The sequence below is a fragment of the Salvelinus alpinus genome, chromosome 24 (genome assembly GCF_045679555.1).
Source record: "Salvelinus alpinus chromosome 24, SLU_Salpinus.1, whole genome shotgun sequence".
NCBI classification, from domain to species: Eukaryota; Metazoa; Chordata; class Actinopteri; order Salmoniformes; family Salmonidae; genus Salvelinus; species Salvelinus alpinus.
In genome coordinates this window covers 46232680-46253743 of record NC_092109.1, presented here as the reverse complement: position 1 = coordinate 46253743, position 21064 = coordinate 46232680, and the positions used below count along the sequence as shown (strand labels likewise).

General features: G+C 43.8%; 1 protein-coding gene across 1 annotated transcript in view; it reads left to right on the top strand.

Annotated features, from left to right (window-relative positions):
* Positions 1-21064, top strand: part of LOC139551917 (protocadherin Fat 3) — a gene marked incomplete at its 3' end in the record, with an annotated part of 293271 nt that overhangs the window by 18099 nt on the left and 254108 nt on the right. Inside the window, exons 10-12 of the mRNA XM_071363255.1 lie at positions 10606-10751; positions 16441-16578; positions 17575-17718. Of these exons, the coding sequence (XP_071219356.1) occupies positions 10606-10751; positions 16441-16578; positions 17575-17718 (428 nt within the window). The remainder of the gene's footprint in view (positions 1-10605; positions 10752-16440; positions 16579-17574; positions 17719-21064) is intronic.

The window sequence follows — 21064 nt, the reverse complement described above, 5'->3', positions numbered from 1 at the left end:
AAGTTAGTTTGGTGGAAACACTGGTGGGAAACAAGTTAGTTTGGTGGGAAACAATGGTGGGAAACAAGTTAGTTTGGTGGGAAACAATGGTGGGAAACAAGTCCGTTTGGTGGAAACACTGGTGGGAAACAAGTCAGTTTGGTGGGAAACACTGGTGGGAAACAAGTTAGTTTGGTGAAACACTGGTGGGAAACAAGTCAGTTTGGTGGAAACACTGGTGGGAAACAAGTCAGTTTGGTGGAAACACTGGTGGGAAACAAGTTAGTTTGGTGGAAACACACCACTGGTGGGAAACAAGTTAGTTTGGTGAAACACTGGTGGGAAACAAGTTAGTTTGGTGAAACACTGGTGGGAAACAAGTCAGTTTGGTGGAAACACTGGTGGGAAACAAGTTAGTTTGGTGAAAACGCTGGTGGGAAACAAGTCAGTTTGGTGGAAACACTGGTGGGAAACAAGTTAGTTTGGTGAAAACACTGGTGGGAAACAAGTCAGTTTGGTGGAAACACACCACTGGTGGGAAACAAGTTAGTTTGGTGGAAACGCTGGTGGGAAACAAGTCAGTTTGGTGGAAACACTGGTGGGAAACAAGTCAGTTTGCTGGAAACACTGGTGGGAAACAAGTCAGTTTGGTGGAAACACTGGTGGGAAACAAGTCAGTTTGGTGGGAAACACTGGTGGGAAACAAGTTAGTTTGGTGAAAACACTGGTGGGAAACAAGTTAGTTTGGTGGAAATACTGGTGGGAAACAAGTTAGTTTGGTGGAAACAATGGTGGGAAACAGGTTAATTTGGTGGAAACACTGGTGGGAAACAAGTCAGTTTGGTGGAAACACTGGTGGGAAACAAGTTAGTTTGGTGGAAACACTGGTGGGAAACAAATCAGTTTGGTGGAAACACTGGTGGGAAACAAGTTAGTTTGGTGGAAACACTGGTGGGAAACAAGTTTGTTTGGTGGAAACACTGGTGGGAAACAAGTTAGTTTGGTGGAAACACTGGTGGGAAACAAGTTAGTTTGGTGGAAACACTGGTGGGAAACAAGTCAGTTTGGTGGAAACACTGGTGGGAAACAAGTTAGTTTGGTGGAAACACTGGTGGGAAACAAGTTAATTTGGTGGAAACGCTGGTGGGAAACAAGTTAGTTTGGTGGAAACACTGGTGGGAAACAAGTTAGTTTGGTGGAAACACTGGTGGGAAACAAGTTAGTTTGGTGGAAACACTGGTGGGAAACAAGTTAATTTGGTGGAAACGCTGGTGGGAAACAAGTTAGTTTGGTGGAAACGCTGGTGGGAAACAAGTCAGTTTGGTGGAAACACTGGTGGGAAACAAGTCAGTTTGGTGGGAAACACTGGTGGGAAACAAGTTAGTTTGGTGAAACACTGGTGGGAAACAAGTCAGTTTGGTGGAAACACTGGTGGGAAACAAGTCAGTTTGGTGGAAACACTGGTGGGAAACAAGTTAGTTTGGTGGAAACACACCACTGGTGGGAAACAAGTTAGTTTGGTGAAACACTGGTGGGAAACAAGTTAGTTTGGTGAAACACTGGTGGGAAACAAGTCAGTTTGGTGGAAACACTGGTGGGAAACAAGTTAGTTTGGTGAAAACGCTGGTGGGAAACAAGTCAGTTTGGTGGAAACACTGGTGGGAAACAAGTTCGTTTGGTGAAAACACTGGTGGGAAACAAGTCAGTTTGGTGGAAACACACCACTGGTGGGAAACAAGTTAGTTTGGTGGAAACGCTGGTGGGAAACAAGTCAGTTTGGTGGAAACACTGGTGGGAAACAAGTCAGTTTGCTGGAAACACTGGTGGGAAACAAGTCAGTTTGGTGGAAACACTGGTGGGAAACAAGTCAGTTTGGTGGGAAACACTGGTGGGAAACAAGTTAGTTTGGTGAAAACACTGGTGGGAAACAAGTTAGTTTGGTGGAAATACTGGTGGGAAACAAGTTAGTTTGGTGGAAACAATGGTGGGAAACAGGTTAATTTGGTGGAAACACTGGTGGGAAACAAGTCAGTTTGGTGGAAACACTGGTGGGAAACAAGTTAGTTTGGTGGAAACACTGGTGGGAAACAAATCAGTTTGGTGGAAACACTGGTGGGAAACAAGTTAGTTTGGTGGAAACACTGGTGGGAAACAAGTTCGTTTGGTGGAAACACTGGTGGGAAACAAGTTAGTTTGGTGGAAACACTGGTGGGAAACAAGTTAGTTTGGTGGAAACACTGGTGGGAAACAAGTCAGTTTGGTGGAAACACTGGTGGGAAACAAGTTAGTTTGGTGGAAACACTGGTGGGAAACAAGTTAATTTGGTGGAAACGCTGGTGGGAAACAAGTTAGTTTGGTGGAAACACTGGTGGGAAACAAGTTAGTTTGGTGGAAACACTGGTGGGAAACAAGTTAGTTTGGTGGAAACACTGGTGGGAAACAAGTTAATTTGGTGGAAACGCTGGTGGGAAACAAGTTAGTTTGGTGGAAACGCTGGTGGGAAACAAGTTAGTTTGGTGGAAACACTGGTGGGAAACAAGTTAGTTTGGTGGAAACACACCACTGGTGGGAAACAAGTTAGTTTGGTGGAAACGCTGGTGGGAAACAAGTCAGTTTGGTGGAAACACTGGTGGGAAACAAGTCAGTTTGCTGGAAACACTGGTGGGAAACAAGTCAGTTTGGTGGGAAACACTGGTGGGAAACAAGTTAGTTTGGTGAAAACACTGGTGGGAAACAAGTTAGTTTGGTGGAAATACTGGTGGGAAACAAGTTAGTTTGGTGGAAACAATGGTGGGAAACAGGTTAATTTGGTGGAAACACTGGTGGGAAACAAGTCAGTTTGGTGGAAACACTGGTGGGAAACAAGTTAGTTTGGTGGAAACACTGGTGGGAAACAAATCAGTTTGGTGGAAACACTGGTGGGAAACAAGTTAGTTTGGTGGAAACACTGGTGGGAAACAAGTTTGTTTGGTGGAAACACTGGTGGGAAACAAGTTAGTTTGGTGGAAACACTGGTGGGAAACAAGTTAGTTTGGTGGAAACACTGGTGGGAAACAAGTCAGTTTGGTGGAAACACTGGTGGGAAACAAGTTAGTTTGGTGGAAACACTGGTGGGAAACAAGTTAATTTGGTGGAAACGCTGGTGGGAAACAAGTTAGTTTGGTGGAAACACTGGTGGGAAACAAGTTAGTTTGGTGGAAACACTGGTGGGAAACAAGTTAGTTTGGTGGAAACACTGGTGGGAAACAAGTTAATTTGGTGGAAACGCTGGTGGGAAACAAGTTAGTTTGGTGGAAACGCTGGTGGGAAACAAGTCAGTTTGGTGGAAACACTGGTGGGAAACAAGTCAGTTTGGTGGGAAACACTGGTGGGAAACAAGTTAGTTTGGTGAAACACTGGTGGGAAACAAGTCAGTTTGGTGGAAACACTGGTGGGAAACAAGTCAGTTTGGTGGAAACACTGGTGGGAAACAAGTTAGTTTGGTGGAAACACACCACTGGTGGGAAACAAGTTAGTTTGGTGAAACACTGGTGGGAAACAAGTTAGTTTGGTGAAACACTGGTGGGAAACAAGTCAGTTTGGGGGAAACACTGGTGGGAAACAAGTTAGTTTGGTGAAAACGCTGGTGGGAAACAAGTCAGTTTGGTGGAAACACTGGTGGGAAACAAGTTCGTTTGGTGAAAACACTGGTGGGAAACAAGTCAGTTTGGTGGAAACACACCACTGGTGGGAAACAAGTTAGTTTGGTGGAAACGCTGGTGGGAAACAAGTCAGTTTGGTGGAAACACTGGTGGGAAACAAGTCAGTTTGCTGGAAACACTGGTGGGAAACAAGTCAGTTTGGTGGAAACACTGGTGGGAAACAAGTCAGTTTGGTGGGAAACACTGGTGGGAAACAAGTTAGTTTGGTGAAAACACTGGTGGGAAACAAGTTAGTTTGGTGGAAATACTGGTGGGAAACAAGTTAGTTTGGTGGAAACAATGGTGGGAAACAGGTTAATTTGGTGGAAACACTGGTGGGAAACAAGTCAGTTTGGTGGAAACACTGGTGGGAAACAAGTTAGTTTGGTGGAAACACTGGTGGGAAACAAATCAGTTTGGTGGAAACACTGGTGGGAAACAAGTTAGTTTGGTGGAAACACTGGTGGGAAACAAGTTCGTTTGGTGGAAACACTGGTGGGAAACAAGTTAGTTTGGTGGAAACACTGGTGGGAAACAAGTTAGTTTGGTGGAAACACTGGTGGGAAACAAGTCAGTTTGGTGGAAACACTGGTGGGAAACAAGTTAGTTTGGTGGAAACACTGGTGGGAAACAAGTTAATTTGGTGGAAACGCTGGTGGGAAACAAGTTAGTTTGGTGGAAACACTGGTGGGAAACAAGTTAGTTTGGTGGAAACACTGGTGGGAAACAAGTTAGTTTGGTGGAAACACTGGTGGGAAACAAGTTAATTTGGTGGAAACGCTGGTGGGAAACAAGTTAGTTTGGTGGAAACGCTGGTGGGAAACAAGTTAGTTTGGTGGAAACACTGGTGGGAAACAAGTTAGTTTGGTGGAAACACACCACTGGTGGGAAACAAGTTAGTTTGGTGGAAACGCTGGTGGGAAACAAGTCAGTTTGGTGGAAACACTGGTGGGAAACAAGTCAGTTTGCTGGAAACACTGGTGGGAAACAAGTCAGTTTGGTGGAAACACTGGTGGGAAACAAGTCAGTTTGGTGGGAAACACTGGTGGGAAACAAGTTAGTTTGGTGAAAACACTGGTGGGAAACAAGTTAGTTTGGTGGAAATACTGGTGGGAAACAAGTTAGTTTGGTGGAAACAATGGTGGGAAACAGGTTAATTTGGTGGAAACACTGGTGGGAAACAAGTCAGTTTGGTGGAAACACTGGTGGGAAACAAGTTAGTTTGGTGGAAACACTGGTGGGAAACAAATCAGTTTGGTGGAAACACTGGTGGGAAACAAGTTAGTTTGGTGGAAACACTGGTGGGAAACAAGTTCGTTTGGTGGAAACACTGGTGGGAAACAAGTTAGTTTGGTGGAAACACTGGTGGGAAACAAGTTAGTTTGGTGGAAACACTGGTGGGAAACAAGTCAGTTTGGTGGAAACACTGGTGGGAAACAAGTTAGTTTGGTGGAAACACTGGTGGGAAACAAGTTAATTTGGTGGAAACGCTGGTGGGAAACAAGTTAGTTTGGTGGAAACACTGGTGGGAAACAAGTTAGTTTGGTGGAAACACTGGTGGGAAACAAGTTAGTTTGGTGGAAACACTGGTGGGAAACAAGTTAATTTGGTGGAAACGCTGGTGGGAAACAAGTTAGTTTGGTGGAAACGCTGGTGGGAAACAAGTTAGTTTGGTGGAAACACTGGTGGGAAACAAGTTAGTTTGGTGGAAACACTGGTGGGAAACAAGTTCATTTGGTGGAAACACTGGTGGGAAACAAGTCAGTTTGGTGGAAACAATGGTGGGAAACAAGTCAGTTTGGTGGAAACACTGGTGGGAAACAAGTCAGTTTGGTGGAAACACTGGTGGGAAACAAGTCAGTTTGGTGGAAACACTGGTGGGAAACAAGTCAGTTTGGTGGAAACACTGGTGGGAAACAAATCAGTTTGGTGGAAACACTGGTGGGAAACAAGTTAGTTTGGTGGAAACGCTGGTGGGAAACAAGTTAGTTTGGTGGAAACGCTGGTGGGAAACAAGTTAGTTTGGTGGAAACACTGGTGGGAAACAAGTCAGTTTGGTGGAAACACTGGTGGGAAACAAGTTCGTTTGGTGGAAACACTGGTGGGAAACAAGTTCGTTTGGTGGAAACACTGGTGAGAAACAAGTTCGTTTGGTGGAAACACTGCTGGGAAACAAGTCAGTTTGGTGGAAACACTGGTGGGAAACAAGTTAGTTTGGTGAAAACACTGGTGGGAAACAAGTCAGTTTGGTGGAAACACACCACTGGTGGGAAACAAGTTAGTTTGGTGGAAACAGTGGTGGGAAACAAGTTAGTTTGGTGGAAACACACCACTGGTGGGAAACAAGTTAGTTTGGTGGAAACACTGGTGGGAAACAAGTTAGTTTGGTGGAAACACTGGTGGGAAACAAGTTAGTTTGGTGGGAAACAAGTTAGTTTGGTGGAAACACTAGTGGGAAAATGCTCATATTTTAGAATGTTCCCATGAAAATCTGTCACCAATTGGATGAAAACCAAAACTAACTAGTTAGGGACTCTCCACACCAGCGGAAATCCACTTTTTGGACCTGAAAAATGATGGCCAGAACTTACCCATGACGTTGTACAACGATTTACATCAATAGGTCATCATTTTAGTCAAAGTATGATATATTTTGCCTTGAACTAGCAAATCCGATTGTCCAGCTTCGTGCAAGTCTGTGTAAAATACCTTTTCCTATGAGATGACGTGCAAATTCTTTTCCGGTCTACGTTTTGTTTCAGGGCTGGGTTTTATTTGAATGTTACCACCCACCAGCATGGCATTGTTTATTAATTAGTTCATTATTAATCAGAAACAGCTGCAAAGTTCTTCCTCTTCGCGAGTCCGTCATTTCCCATCTCCCACTTGGATCGCAGCACAACCAAGCTATGGAGCAAATTCAAATAGGGGTTTAGTATAATAGTATAAATAGTAGGGTTTTACCAGCACTTGATCATGGATAATTTGTATAAACAGTGCTTTCGGAAAGTATTCAGACCCCTTGACTTTCTCCACATTTTGTTACGTTACAGCCTTATTCTACAATCGATTTAATTGATTTTTCCCCTCATCAATCTACACACAATACCTCATAATGACAAAGCAAAAACAGGTTTTTAGAAATTGTTGCCAATTTATTTAAAAAATAAAACTGAAATATTACATTTACATAAGTATTCAGACCCTTTACTCAGTACTTTGTTGAAGCACCTTTGGCAGTGATTACAGACTCCAGTCTTCTTGGGTATGATGCTACAAGCTTGGCACACCTGTATTTGGGGAGTTTCTCCCATTCTTCTCTGCAGATCCTCTCAAGCTCTGTCAGGTTGGATGGGGAGCATCGCTGCACAGCTATTTTCAGGTCTCTCCAGAGATGTTCGATCAGGTTCAAGTCCAGGCTTTGGCTGGGCCACTCAAGTACATTCAGAGACTTGTCCCGAAGCCACTCCTGCGTTGTCTTGGCTGTGTGCTTAGGGTCATTGTCCTGTTGGAAGGTGAACCTTTACCCCAGTCAGAAGGCCCTGAGCGCTCTGGAGCAGGTTTTCATCAAGGATCTCTCTGTACTTTGCTCTGTTCATCTTTACCTCGGTCCTGACTAGTCTCCCAGTCCCTGCTGCTGAAAAACATCCCCACAGCATGATGCTGCCACCACCATGCTTCATCGTAGGGATGGCATTTGCCTGGTGATGAGCGGAGCCTGGTTTCCTCCAGACGTGACGCTTGGCATTCAGGACAAAGAGTTCAGTCTTGGTTTCATCAGACCAGAGAATCGTGTTTTTCATGGTCTGACTGGTAATGTATATATATATATACATTACCAGTCAAAAGTTTGGACACACCTACTCATTCAAGGTTTTTTTCTTTATTTTTACTATTGTCTACATTGTAGAATAATAATGAAGACATTGAAACTATGAAATAACACATATGGAATCATGTAGTAACCCAAATTTCTTTTTCGATTTGAGATTCTTCAAAGTAGCCAACCTTTGCCTTGACAGCTTTGCACACTCTTGGCATTCTCTCAACCAGCTTCATGAGGTAGTCACCTGGAATGCATTTCAATTAACCGTTGTGCTTTGTTAAAAGTTATTTTGTAGAATTGCTTTCTTTCTTCATGTGTTTGAGCCAAACAGTTGTGTTGTGACAACGTAGGGGTGGTATACAGAAGATAGCCCTATTTGGTAAAAGACCAAGTCCATATTATGGCAAGAACAGCTCAAATAAGCAAAGAGAAACTACAGTCCATCATTACTTTAAGACAGGAAGGTCAGACAATACAGAACATTTAAAGAACTTTGAACGTTTCTTCAAGTGCAGTCGCAAAAACCATCAAGTGCTTTGATGAAACTGGCCCTCCCTTTTATTTAACCCGGCAAGTCAGTTAACAACAAATTCTTATTTACAATTACGGCCTAGGAACAGCGGGTTAACTGCCTTGTTCAGGGGCAGAACAAGAGATTTTTTTACCATGTCAGCTCGGGGATTCGATCCAGAAACCTTTCGGTTACTAGTCCAACGCTCTAACCACTAGGCTACCTGCTGGTTACTAGTCCAACACTCTAACCACTAGGCTACCTGCTGGTTACTAGTCCAACGCTCTAACCACTAGAATACCTGCTGGTTACTAGTCCAACGCTCTAACCACTAGGCTACCTGCTGGTTACTAGTCCAACGCTCTAACCACTAGGCTACCTGCTGGTTACTAGTCCAACGCTCTAACCACTAGGCTACCTGCTGGTTACTAGTCCAACACTCTAACCACTAGGCTACCTGCTGGTTACTAGTCCAACGCTCTAACCACTAGGCTACCTGCTGGTTACTAGTCCAACGCTCTAACCACTAGGCTACCTGCTGGTTACTAGTCCAACACTCTAACCACTAGGCTACCTGCTGGTTACTAGTCCAACGCTCTAACCACTAGGCTACCTGCTGGTTACTAGTCCAACGCTCTAACCACTAGGCTACCTGCTGGTTACTAGTCCAACGCTCTAACCACTAGACTACCTGCTGGTTACTAGTCCAACGCTCTAACCACTAGGCTACCTGCTGGTTACTAGTCCAACGCTCTAACCACTAGACTACCTGCTGGTTACTAGTCCAACGCTCTAACCACTAGGCTACCTGCTGGTTACTAGTCCAACGCTCTAACCACTAGGCTACCTGCTGGTTACTAGTCCAACACTCTAACCACTAGGCTACCTGCTGGTTACTAGTCCAACGCTCTAACCACTAGGCTACCTGCTGGTTACTAGTCCAACGCTCTAACCACTAGGCTACCTGCTGGTTACTAGTCCAACGCTCTAACCACTAGGCTTCCTGCCGCCTCTACACTCTAACCACTAGGCTACCTGCTCCAACGCTCTAACCACTAGGCTACCTGCCGCCTCTACTCTAACCACTAGGCTACCTGCCGCCTCTACACTCTAACCACTAGGCTACCTGCCGCCTCTACACTCTAACCACTAGGCTACCTGCCGCCTCTACACTCTAACCACTAGGCTACCTGCCGCCTCTACACTCTAACCACTAGGCTACCTGCCGCCTCTACACTCTAACCACTAGGCTACCTGCCGCCTCTACACTCTAACCACTAGACTACCTGCCGCCTCTACACTCTAACCACTAGGCTACCTGCCGCCTCTACACTCTAACCACTAGGCTACCTGCCGCCTCTACACTCTAACCACTAGGCTACCTGCCGCCTCTACACTCTAACCACTAGGCTACCTGCCGCCTCTACACTCTAACCACTAGGCTACCTGCCGCCTCTACACTCTAACCACTAGGCTACCTGCCGCCTCTACACTCTAACCACTAGGCTACCTGCCGCCTCTACACTCTAACCACTAGGCTACCTGCCGCCTCTACACTCTAACCACTAGGCTACCTGCCGCCTCTACACTCTAACCACTAGACTACCTGCCGCCTCTACATTCTAACCACTAGACTACCTGCCGCCTCTACACTCTAACCACTAGGCTACCTGCCGCCTCTACACTCTAACCACTAGGCTACCTGCCGCCTCTACACTCTAACCACTAGGCTACCTGCCACCTCAACACTCTAACCACTAGGCTACCTGCCGCCTCTACACTCTAACCACTAGACTACCTGCCGCCTCTACACTCTAACCACTAGACTACCTGCCGCCTCTACACTCTAACCACTAGGCTACCTGCCGCCTCTACACTCTAACCACTAGGCTACCTGCCACCTCTACACTCTAACCACTAGGATACCTGCCGCCTCTACACTCTAACCACTAGGCTACCTGCCGCCTCTACACTCTAACCACTAGGCTACCTGCCTGCTCGACCCTGTGCTCCTCTCTACTATGTGATGTGTGCATTCTGGGGGGGGGGGGGGGGGGTTGGTGAGAACGGAGCAGAAGACATCACATCCAGGGAATAGGGTGCTGGTCTGGTCAGGAGAGGACAGCCCTCTGAGCCTGGTTTCTCTCTGGGGGGGTGGGGGGGTGGGGGTGTGAGAACGGAGCATAAGACATCACATCCAGGGAATAGGGTGCTGGTCTGGTCAGGAGAGGACAGCCCTCTGAGCCTGGTTTCTCTCTGGGGGGGTGGGGGGGTGGGTGAGAACGGAGCAGAAGACATCACATCCAGGGAATAGGGTGCTGGTCTGGTCAGGAGAGGACAGCCCTCTGAGCCTGGTTTCTCTCTGGGAGGGGGGGGGGGGTGAGAACGGAGCAGAAGACATCACATCCGGGGAATAGGGTGCTGGTCTGGTCAGGAGAGGACAGCCCTCTGAGCCTGGTTTCTCTCTAGGCTGGGTAACTGGAAAGCATTTTGTCAACGAATGATGTAAAACAAAAAGTCTGTATAAAAATACTTTTGATTGACATATGGAGATTTTGATTGTATTGTTTCATTGGGGCTGGTTAAGTATGTATTGTTTTGTATTGCAGACATAGATGACCTGGGGCTGGTTAAGTATAGGATCCTGTCAGGCAATGATCTGGACTACTTCAACCTGAACCCAGATTCTGGTGCCCTGGCCTTGAGGAGGTCCCTGGCCTCCGCTAACCTCAAGACAGTTGTCTTCAACCTCAAGGTATCCCTATGTACCCCCATCTTTTCCCTATGTACCCTCTATGTATTCCTATTCATTCCCTATGCAGCCCTATGTATCCCCTATGCACCCTTATACACCCCTATGTAGCCCTATGTATCCCTATGCACCCTTATACACCCCTATGTAGCCCTATGTATCCCTATGCATTCCCTATACACCCCTATGTAACCTTATGTAGCCCTATGTATATATTATGCTTGCCTAGTTAAATAAAGGTAAAAAAAATAATTTAAAAAAACCTATGTTGTCCCTATGTAGCCCTTACGTTGCAGCCCTTACGTTGTCCCTAAGTATCCCCTATGCAGCCCTTATGTTGTCCCTATGCATCCCCTATGCAGCCCTTATGTTGTCCCTATGCATCCCCTATGCAGCCCTTATGTTGTCCATATGTATCCCCTATGTTGTCCCTATGTATCCCCTATGTTGTCCCTATGTATCCCCTATGCAGCCCCTATGTTGTCCCTATGTATCCCTTATGCAGCCCTTATGTTGTCCCTATGTATCCCCTATGCAGCCCTTATGTTGTCCCTATGTATCCCTTATGCAGCCCTTATGTTGTCCCTATGTATCCCCTATGCAGCCCTTATGTTGTCCCTATGTATCCCCTATGTTGTCCCTATGTAGCCCTTACGTTGCAGCCCTTACGTTGTCCCTAAGTATCCCCTATGCATCCCTTATGTTGTCCCTATGTATCCCCTATGCAGCCCTTATGTTGTCCCTATGTATCCCCTATGCAGCCCTTATGTTGTCCCTATGTATCCTCTATGCAGCCCATATGTTATCCCTATGTATCCCCTATGCAGCCCATATGTTGTCCCTATGTATCCCCTATGCAGCCCTTATGTTGTTCCTATGTATCCCCTATGCAGCCCTTATGTTGTCCCTATGTATCCCCTATGCAGCCCTTATGTTGTCCCTATGTATCCCCTATGCAGCCCATATGTTATCCCTATGTATCCCCTATGCAGCCCATATGTTGTCCCTATGTATCCCCTATGCAGCCCTTATGTTGTCCATATGTATCCCCTATGTTGTCCCTATGTATCCCCTATGTTGTCCCTATGTATCCCCTATGCATCCCTTATGTTGTCCCTATGTATCCCCTATGCAGCCCATATGTTGTCCCTATGTATCCCCTATGCATCCCTTATGTTGTCCCTATGTATCCCCTATGCAGCCCTTATGTTGTCCCTATGTATCCCCTATGCAGCCCTTATGTTGTCCCTATGTATCCCCTATGCAGCCCATATGTTATCCCTATGTATCCCCTATGCAGCCCATATGTTGTCCCTATGTATCCCCTATGCAGCCCTTATGTTGTCCCTATGTATCCCCTATGCAGCCCTTATGTTGTCCCTATGTATCCCCTATGCAGCCCATATGTTGTCCCTATGTATCCCCTATGCAGCCCTTATGTTGTCCCTATGTATCCCCTATGCAGCCCTTATGTTGTCCATATGTATCCCCTATGTTGTCCCTATGTATCCCCTATGTTGTCCCTATGTATCCCCTATGTTGTCCCTATGTATCCCCTATGTTGTCCCTATGTATCCCCTATGTTGTCCCTATGTATCCCCTATGTTGTCCCTATGTATCCCCTATGCAGCCCATATGTTATCCCTATGTATCCCCTATGCAGCCCATATGTTGTCCCTATGTATCCCCTATGCAGCCCTTATGTTGTCCCTATGTATCCCCTATGCAGCCCTTATGTTGTCCCTATGTATCCCCTATGCAGCCCTTATGTTGTCCCTATGTATCCCCTATGCAGCCCTTATGTTGTTCCTATGTATCCCCTATGAAGCCCTATGCAGCCCTTATGTTGTCCCTATGTATCCCCTATGCATCCATTATGTTGTCCCTATGTATCCCCTATGCATCCCTTATGTTGTCCCTATGTATCCCCTATGCAGCCCTTATGTTGTCCCTATGTATCCCCTATGCAGCCCTTATGTTGTCCCTATGTATCCCCTATGCAGCCCTTATGTTGTCCCTATGTATCCCCTATGCAGCCCTTATGTTGTCCCTATGTATCCCCTATGCATCCCTTATGTTGTCCTTATGTATCCCCTATGCAGCCCTTATGTTGTCCCTATGTATCCCCTATGCAGCCCTTATGTTGTCCCTATGTATCCCCTATGCAGCCCTTATGTTGTCCCTATGTATCCCCTATGCATCCCTTATGTTGTCCCTATGTATCCCCTATGCAGCCCTTATGTTGTCCCTATGTATCCCCTATGCAGCCCTTATGTTGTTCCTATGTATCCCCTATGAAGCCCTATGCAGCCCTTATGTTGTCCCTATGTATCCCCTATGCAGCCCTATGCAGCCCTTATGTTGTCCCTATGTATCCCTAATATTTCTCCTGTGTACTGCAGTCTTCAACCTCAAGGTATTGAAATTAACAAACTATTAATGCCACAAGGACAACACACATACAGACAACACATACACCACAACACATACAACACAACACATACACAACAGCACATACAACACAGCACATACACCACAACACATACACCACAACACATACACCACAGCACATACACCACAACACATACAGACAATACATACACCACAGCACATACACCACAACACATACAGACAACACATACACCACACCACAGCACATACACCACAACACATACAACACATACACCACAGCACATACACCACAACACATACAACACATACACCACAGCACATACACCACAACACATACACCACAGCACATACACCACAACACATACAGACAATACATACACCACAGCACATACACCACAACACATACAACACATACACCACAACACATACACCACAACACATACACCACAACACATGAAAAAAAGATACAACTTTTTCATCATGTTGTGGCTGTCGAGGAAAGATAAATAAAATGATCATATTACATATTTACAAACGTACACTACACTACAGTATTACACTACACTACAGTATTACACTACAGTATTGCATTACATTACAGTATTACACTACAGTATTGCATTACAGTATTACACGACAGTATTACATTACAGTATTACACTACAGTATTACATTACAGTATTACACTACAGTATTACATTACAGTATTACACGACAGTATTACATTACAGTATTACACTACAGTAATACATTACAGTATTACACTACAGTATTACATTACACTACCGTATTACACTACAGTATTACACTACAGTATTACACTACAGTATTACACTACACTACAGTATTACACTACACTACAGTATTACACTACAGTATTACATTACAGTATTACACTACACTACACTACAGTATTACACTACACTACAGTATTACACTACAGTATTACATTACAGTATTACACTACACTACAGTATTACACTACAGTATTGCATTACATTACAGTATTACACTACAGTATTGCATTACATTACAGTATTACACTACAGTATTACATTACACTACAGTATTACACTACAGTATTACACTACAGTATTGCATTACACTACAGTATTACACAGTATTACACTACAGTATTACACTACAGTATTACACTACAGTATTACACTACAGTATTGCATTACACTACAGTATTACACTACAGTATTACACTACAGTATTGCATTACATTACTACAGTACAGTATTACACTATAGTATTACACTACAGTATTACACTACAGTATTACACTACAGTATTGCATTACACTACAGTATTACACTCAGTATTACATTACACTACAGTATTACACTACAGTACTACACTACAGTATTACACTACAGTATTACATTACAGTATTACAGTACAGTATTACATTACAGTATTACACTACAGTATTACACTACAGTTTTACACTACACTACAGTATTACATTATATTACAGTATTACATTACAGTATTACACTACAGTATTACACTACAGTTTTACACTACACTACAGTATTACATTGCACTACAGTCTACAGTATTACAGTATTACGTTACAGTATTACACTACAGTATTACATTACACTACAGTATTAAACTACAGTATTACACTACAGTATTACATTACAGTATTACACTACAGTATTACATTACAGTATTACACGTCATTATTACATTACAGTATTACACTACAGTATTACATTACACTACAGTATTACACGACAGTATTACATTACAGTATTACACTACAGTATTACATTACAGTATTACTCTACAGTATTACATTACACTACAGTATTACACTACAGTATTACATTACAGTATTAGACTACAGTGTTACACTACACTACAGTATTACACTACTAAGAACAATGTCTGGGGTTTGTAGAGTGTTGTGTGTTGTGTGTGTTGTGTGTGTGTGTGTTGTGTGTGTAGAGAGTGTGTCACATATAGTATTGATGGGTCCCAGGATCCATATCTCCCTTTGTCTCCCTTTGTCTCCCTGTGTCTCCCTATGTATCCCTATGTCTCCCTGTGTCTCCCTGTGTCTCCCTGTGTCTCCCTGTCTCTTTCTGTGTCTCCTTATGTCTCCCAATGTATCCCTATGTCTCCATTTGTCTCCCTATGTCTCCCTATGTATCCCTATGTCTCCCTGTGTCTCCCTGTGTCTCCCTGTGTCTCCCTGTGTCTCCCTGTGTTCCTGTGTCTCTCTATGTCTCCCTTTGTCTCCCTTTGTCTCCCTGTGTCTCCTTGTGTCTCCCTGTGTCTTTCTGTGTCTCCTTATGTCTATCAATGTATCCCTATGTCTCCATTTGTCTCCCTATGTCTCCCTATGTATCCCTATGTCTCCCTGTGCCTCCCTGTGTCTCCCTGTGTCTCCCTGTGTCTTTCTGTGTCTCCTTATGTCTCCCAATGTATCCCTATGTCTCCATTTGTCTCCCTATGTCTCCCTATGTCTCCCTATGTCTCCCTGTGCCTCCCTGTGTCTCCCTGTGTCTCCCTATGTCTCCCTGTTTCTCCCTATGTCTCCCTATGTCTCCCTATGTCTCCCTATGTCTCCCTATGTCTCTCTATGTCTCCCTTTTCCTCCCTTTGTCTCCCTTTGCCTCCCTGTGTCTCCCTGTGTCTCCCTATGTCTCCCTGTTTCTCCCTATGTCTCCCTATGTCTCCCTATGCCTCCCTATGTCTCCCTGTGCCTCCCTGTGTCTCCCTGTGCCTCCCTGTGTCTCCCTGTTTCTCCCTATGTCTCTCTATGTCTCCCTATGTCTCCCTGTTTCTCCCTATGTCTCCCTATGTCTCCCTTTGTCTCCCTATGTCTCCCTTTGTCTCCCTATGTCTCCCTGTGTCTCCCTTTGTCTCCCTTTGTCTCCCTATGTCTCCCTATGTCTCCCTATGTATCCCTATGTCCCCCTATGTCTCCCTATGTCTCCCTGTTTCTCCCTATGTCTCCCTATGTCTCCCTTTGTCTCCCTATGTCTCCCTTTGTCTCCCTATGTCTCTCTATGTCTCCCTTTGTCTCCCTTTGTCTCCCTATGTCTCCCTGTGTCTCCCTATGTCTCCCTATGTCTCTCCTTATAATAGTGCACTGAACATAACAGTGTTCCATTTGGTACACAGTATTATTCTTATTCTTATTGTTAATATTATTATTATTGTTCATATTGTTATTCCTTTTATTATTAATAGTATTATTATTTTTAATATGATCATTCTTCTTCTTCTTACTATTATTACTATTATTATTCCTCTGAAGGTGGAGGCGACGGACGGAGAGCTGTTCTCGGAGCCGACCTATGTCAACGTGACGGTGGTCCGGGGAAGGATGCCGTCTCGTAGTGTCACCTGCAGAGAGACAGGAGTGGCCCAGAGCCTGGCAGAGCTGGTACTACAGGTGCCATCAATATCATTATCAGTATCATTATCAATATCAATATCCGTATCTCAGGTGCACTTACTGCCGATGTGCCCTTGAGCAAGGCACTTAACCCCTAAACTGCTCATTGGGCGCAGCATTTGTAATGGAGTTAGGAACATGCCGTAAACTTACACCACAGCTAGTTTGAAATGTCACCAATGGAGATGTCCAATTAGATTATTTTGTATAGCTCAAGCTGTTGTTGGTACATTGTCACGTGTGTTTGTGAGCAGAGGATCCCTAGTTCGGACAGAGACACGTGTGTTTGTGAGCAGAGGATCCCTAGTTCGGACAGGGACACGTGTGTTTGTGAGCAGAGGATCCCTAGTTCGGACAGGGACACGTGTGTTTGTGAGCAGAGGATCCCTAGTTCGGACAGGGACACGTGTGTTTGTGAGCAGAGGATCCCTAGTTCGGACAGGGACACGTGTGTTTGTGAGCAGAGGATCCCTAGTTCGGACAGGGACACGTGTGTTTGTGAGCAGAGGATCCCTAGTTCGGACAGGGACACGTGTGTTTGTGAGCAGAGGATCCCTAGTTCGGACAGGGACACGTGTGTTTGTGAGCAGAGGATCCCTAGTTCGGACAGGGACACGTGTGTTTGTGAGCAGAGGATCCCTAGTTCGGACAGGGACACGTGTGTTTGTGAGCAGAGGATCCTTAGTTCGGACAGGGACACGTGTGTTTGTGAGCAGAGGATCCCTAGTTCGGACAGGGACAGCGGAGGAAGCTATAATGTTAGCAACACAGCGACGTTGGTCTCACACTGTGGCTGCCCTCTGTTCCGAACCCTCTGTTCCGACCCCTCTGTTCCGACCCCTCTGTTCCGACCCCTCTGTTCCGACCCCTCTGTTCCAGCCTCTCTTTTCTAACCTCTCTGTTCCAGCCCCTCTGTTGGGATTAAAGCAGATCACACATTTCTTTGGACTACAAAGAAAATAGATCTGTAAAGTCTTCTTCTTCTTCCTCCAGAAGGCTACGGCGCTGCGGAGACCCAGGGTGGATGAAGGGTACACAGACCTGTTCTCAGCCAACAGACTGACGCCTCAGTTTGAGTCGTTCCCCTCCAGTATTGTGGTCAGGGAGGATCTGGCGGAGGGGGCGAGTGTCTTTCAGGTGAGAGATGTGGACTTCCATGTTGTGATGTACTGTTGATGGTAAATAAGTTACACGTATTGGGAAGTATCCAGATTATCATAGCGTCCTTCTCTCATCCCGGGATTTACAGTATTACCTTGCTTGTGTCAAGGGGGCGCCAGGGGGCGCCAAAAAAAGCAAAAAAGCCCATTGGGCGTCTAAAGCCAGAAAATAAATAAATAGTAAAAGACAGGCAGTCCAGCTCATAAAGTTATACATATATACTGTAGATAGGTAGGAGCTACCTACAGTTGAAATCGGAAGTTTACATACACTTAGATTGGAGTCATTAAAACTTGTTTTTCAACAACTCCACACATTTCTTGTTAACTTCTCTAGGATATGTGGGACGCTACCGTCCCACTTGGCCAATAGCCAGGGAAAATGTAGAGCGCCAAATTCAAAAAAATGATATAAAATCAAACTTTCATTAAATCACACATGTAAGATACCAAATTAAAGCTACACTCGTTGTGAATCCAGCCACCATGTCAGATTTCAAAAAGGCTTTTCGGCGAAAGCATAAGATGCTATTATCTGATGATAGCACAACAGTAAACAAAGATAGTGTAGCATATTTCAACACTGCAGGCACGACACAAAACACAGAAATAAAATATAAATCATGCCTTACCTTTGACGAGATTCTTTTGTTGGCACTCCAATATGTCCCATAAACATCATAAATGGTCCTTTTGGTCGATTAATTCCGTCCATATATATCCAAATTGTCCATTTATTTGGCGCGGTTGATCCAGAAAAAAACAGCTTCCAATTTGCGCAAAGTCACTACAAAATATCTCAGAAATTACCTCTAAACTTTGCCAAAACATTTCAAAGTACTTTTGTAATATAACTTAAGGTATTTGTAAACGTTAATAATCGATCAAATTGAAGACCGGTCTATCTGTTTTCAATACAGGAGATCAACAAACTAACGCTACTTTTCTAGTCTTGCGCAACGCTCAAACAGTACACATGACGTTACACTGTTTCCAGGTGGCCTCACTTCTTCATTGCACAAAGGAATAACCTCAACCTATTTCCAAAGAGTGGTGACATCCAGTGGAAGCGGTAGGAACTGAAAACAGGGTGATTAGAAATCCAGTATTCCAATGAAAGTTCATTGAACAGACAGTGACTTAAAAAAAATAAAAAATAATGGTTAGTCCTCGGGGTTTTGCCTGCTACATAAGTTCTGTTATACTTACAGACATGATTCAAACAGTTTTAGAAACTTCAGAGTGTTTTCTATCCAAATCTACTAATAATATGCATATCTTATATTCTGGGGATGAGTAGAAGGAAGTTGAAATTGGGCACACTATTTATCCAATAGTGAATTTGCTGCCCCCTATCCTAGAGAAGTTAACAAACTATTGTTTTGGCAAGTTGGTTAGGACATCTACTTTGTGCATGACACAAGTAATTTTTCCAACAATTGTTTACAGACAGAATATTTCACTTATAACTCAATGTAATCACAATTCCAGTGAGTAAAAAGTTACATACACTAAGTTGACTGTGCCTTTAAACAGCTTGGAAAATTCCAGAAAATGATGTCATGGCTTTAGAAGCTTCTGATAGGCTAATTGACATCATTTGAGTCAATTGGAGGTGTACCTGTGGATGTATGTCAAGGCCTACCTTCAAACGCAGTGCCTCTTTGCTTGACATCATGGGAAAATAAAAAGATTGCAGCCAAGACCTCAGAAAAAATAGTAGACCTCCACAAGTCTGGTTCATCCTTGGGAGCAATTTCCAAATGCCTGAAGGTACCACGTTCATCTGTACAAACAATAGTACGCAAGTATAAACACCATGGGACCACGCAGCCGTCATACTGCTCAGGAAGGAGATGTGTTCTGTCTCCTAGAGATGAATGTACTTTGGTGCGAAAAATGCAACTCAATCACAGAACAACAGCAAAGGACCTTGTGAAGATGCTGGAGGAAACAGGTACAAAAGTATCTATATCCACAGTAAAACGAGTCCTATATCGACATAACCTGAAAGGCCGCTCAGCAAGGAAGAAGCCAATGCACCAAAACCCGCCATAAAAAAGCCAGACTACGGTTTGCAACTGCACATGGGGACAAAGATCGCACTTCTTGGAGAAATGTCCTCTGGTCTGATGAAACAAAAATAGAACTGTTTGGCCATAATGACCATCGTTATGTTTGGAGGAAGAAGGGGGAGAATTGCAAGCCGAAGAACAACATCCCAACCGTGAAGCACGGGGGTGGCAGCATCATGTTGTGGGTGTGCTTTGCTGCAGGAGGGACAAGTGCACTTCACAAAATAGATGGCATCATGAGGAAAGACAATTATGTAGATATATTGAAGCAACATCTCAAGACATCAGTCAGGAAGTTAAAGCTTGGGTCTTCTAAATGGACAATGACCCCAAGCATACTTCCAAAGTTGTGGCAAAATGGCTTAAGGACAACAAAGTCAAGGTATTGGAGTGGCCATCACAAAGCCCTGACCTCAATCCTTTTGAACATTTGTGGGCAGAACTGAAAAAGCATGTGCGAGCAAGGAGGCCTACAAACCTGACTCAGTTACATCAGCTCTGTCAGGAGGAATGGGCCAAAATTCACCCAAATTATTGTGGGAAGCTTGTGAAAGGCTACCCAAAACATTTGACCCAAGTTAAAGAATTTAAAGGCAATGTTACCAAATACTAACTGAGTGTATGTGAACTTCTGACCCACTGGGAATGTGATGAAAGAAATAAAAGCTGAAATAAATCATTCTCTACAATTATTCGGACATTTCACATTCTTAAAATAAAGTGGTGATCTTAACTGACCTAAAACAGGGAATTTTGACTCTGATTAAATGTCAGAAATTGTGAAAAACTGAGTATAAAGGTATTTGGCTAAACTTCCAACCTGAACTGTATATATAGTTTTGACAGTGTTTTGGTCGATTTTCAAATATAGGCTGTACGGTATACCTCCCAATGTTATTTCTGAGTGCTTTTCTTTGGATTTGAGCAGTTTTACGAGGATTGATTGATTCAATATCCAACCAACTTTTCATTGTTGTTGATATTGTTAATATTTATTATATTGTTTATATTGTTTATATTTATTATATTTTTTTGTTTATTATATCGTTTATATTTATTATGTTGTTTATATTTATTATGTTGTTTATATTTATTATTATGTTTATATAGTTTATATTTATACTATTTTTATATTTATTATATTGTTTAAAGTTTTAATATTTTTAATATTTTTAATATTCATTATATTGTTTATATTTATTATATTTATTATATTTATTATATTGTTTATATTTATTATATTGTTTA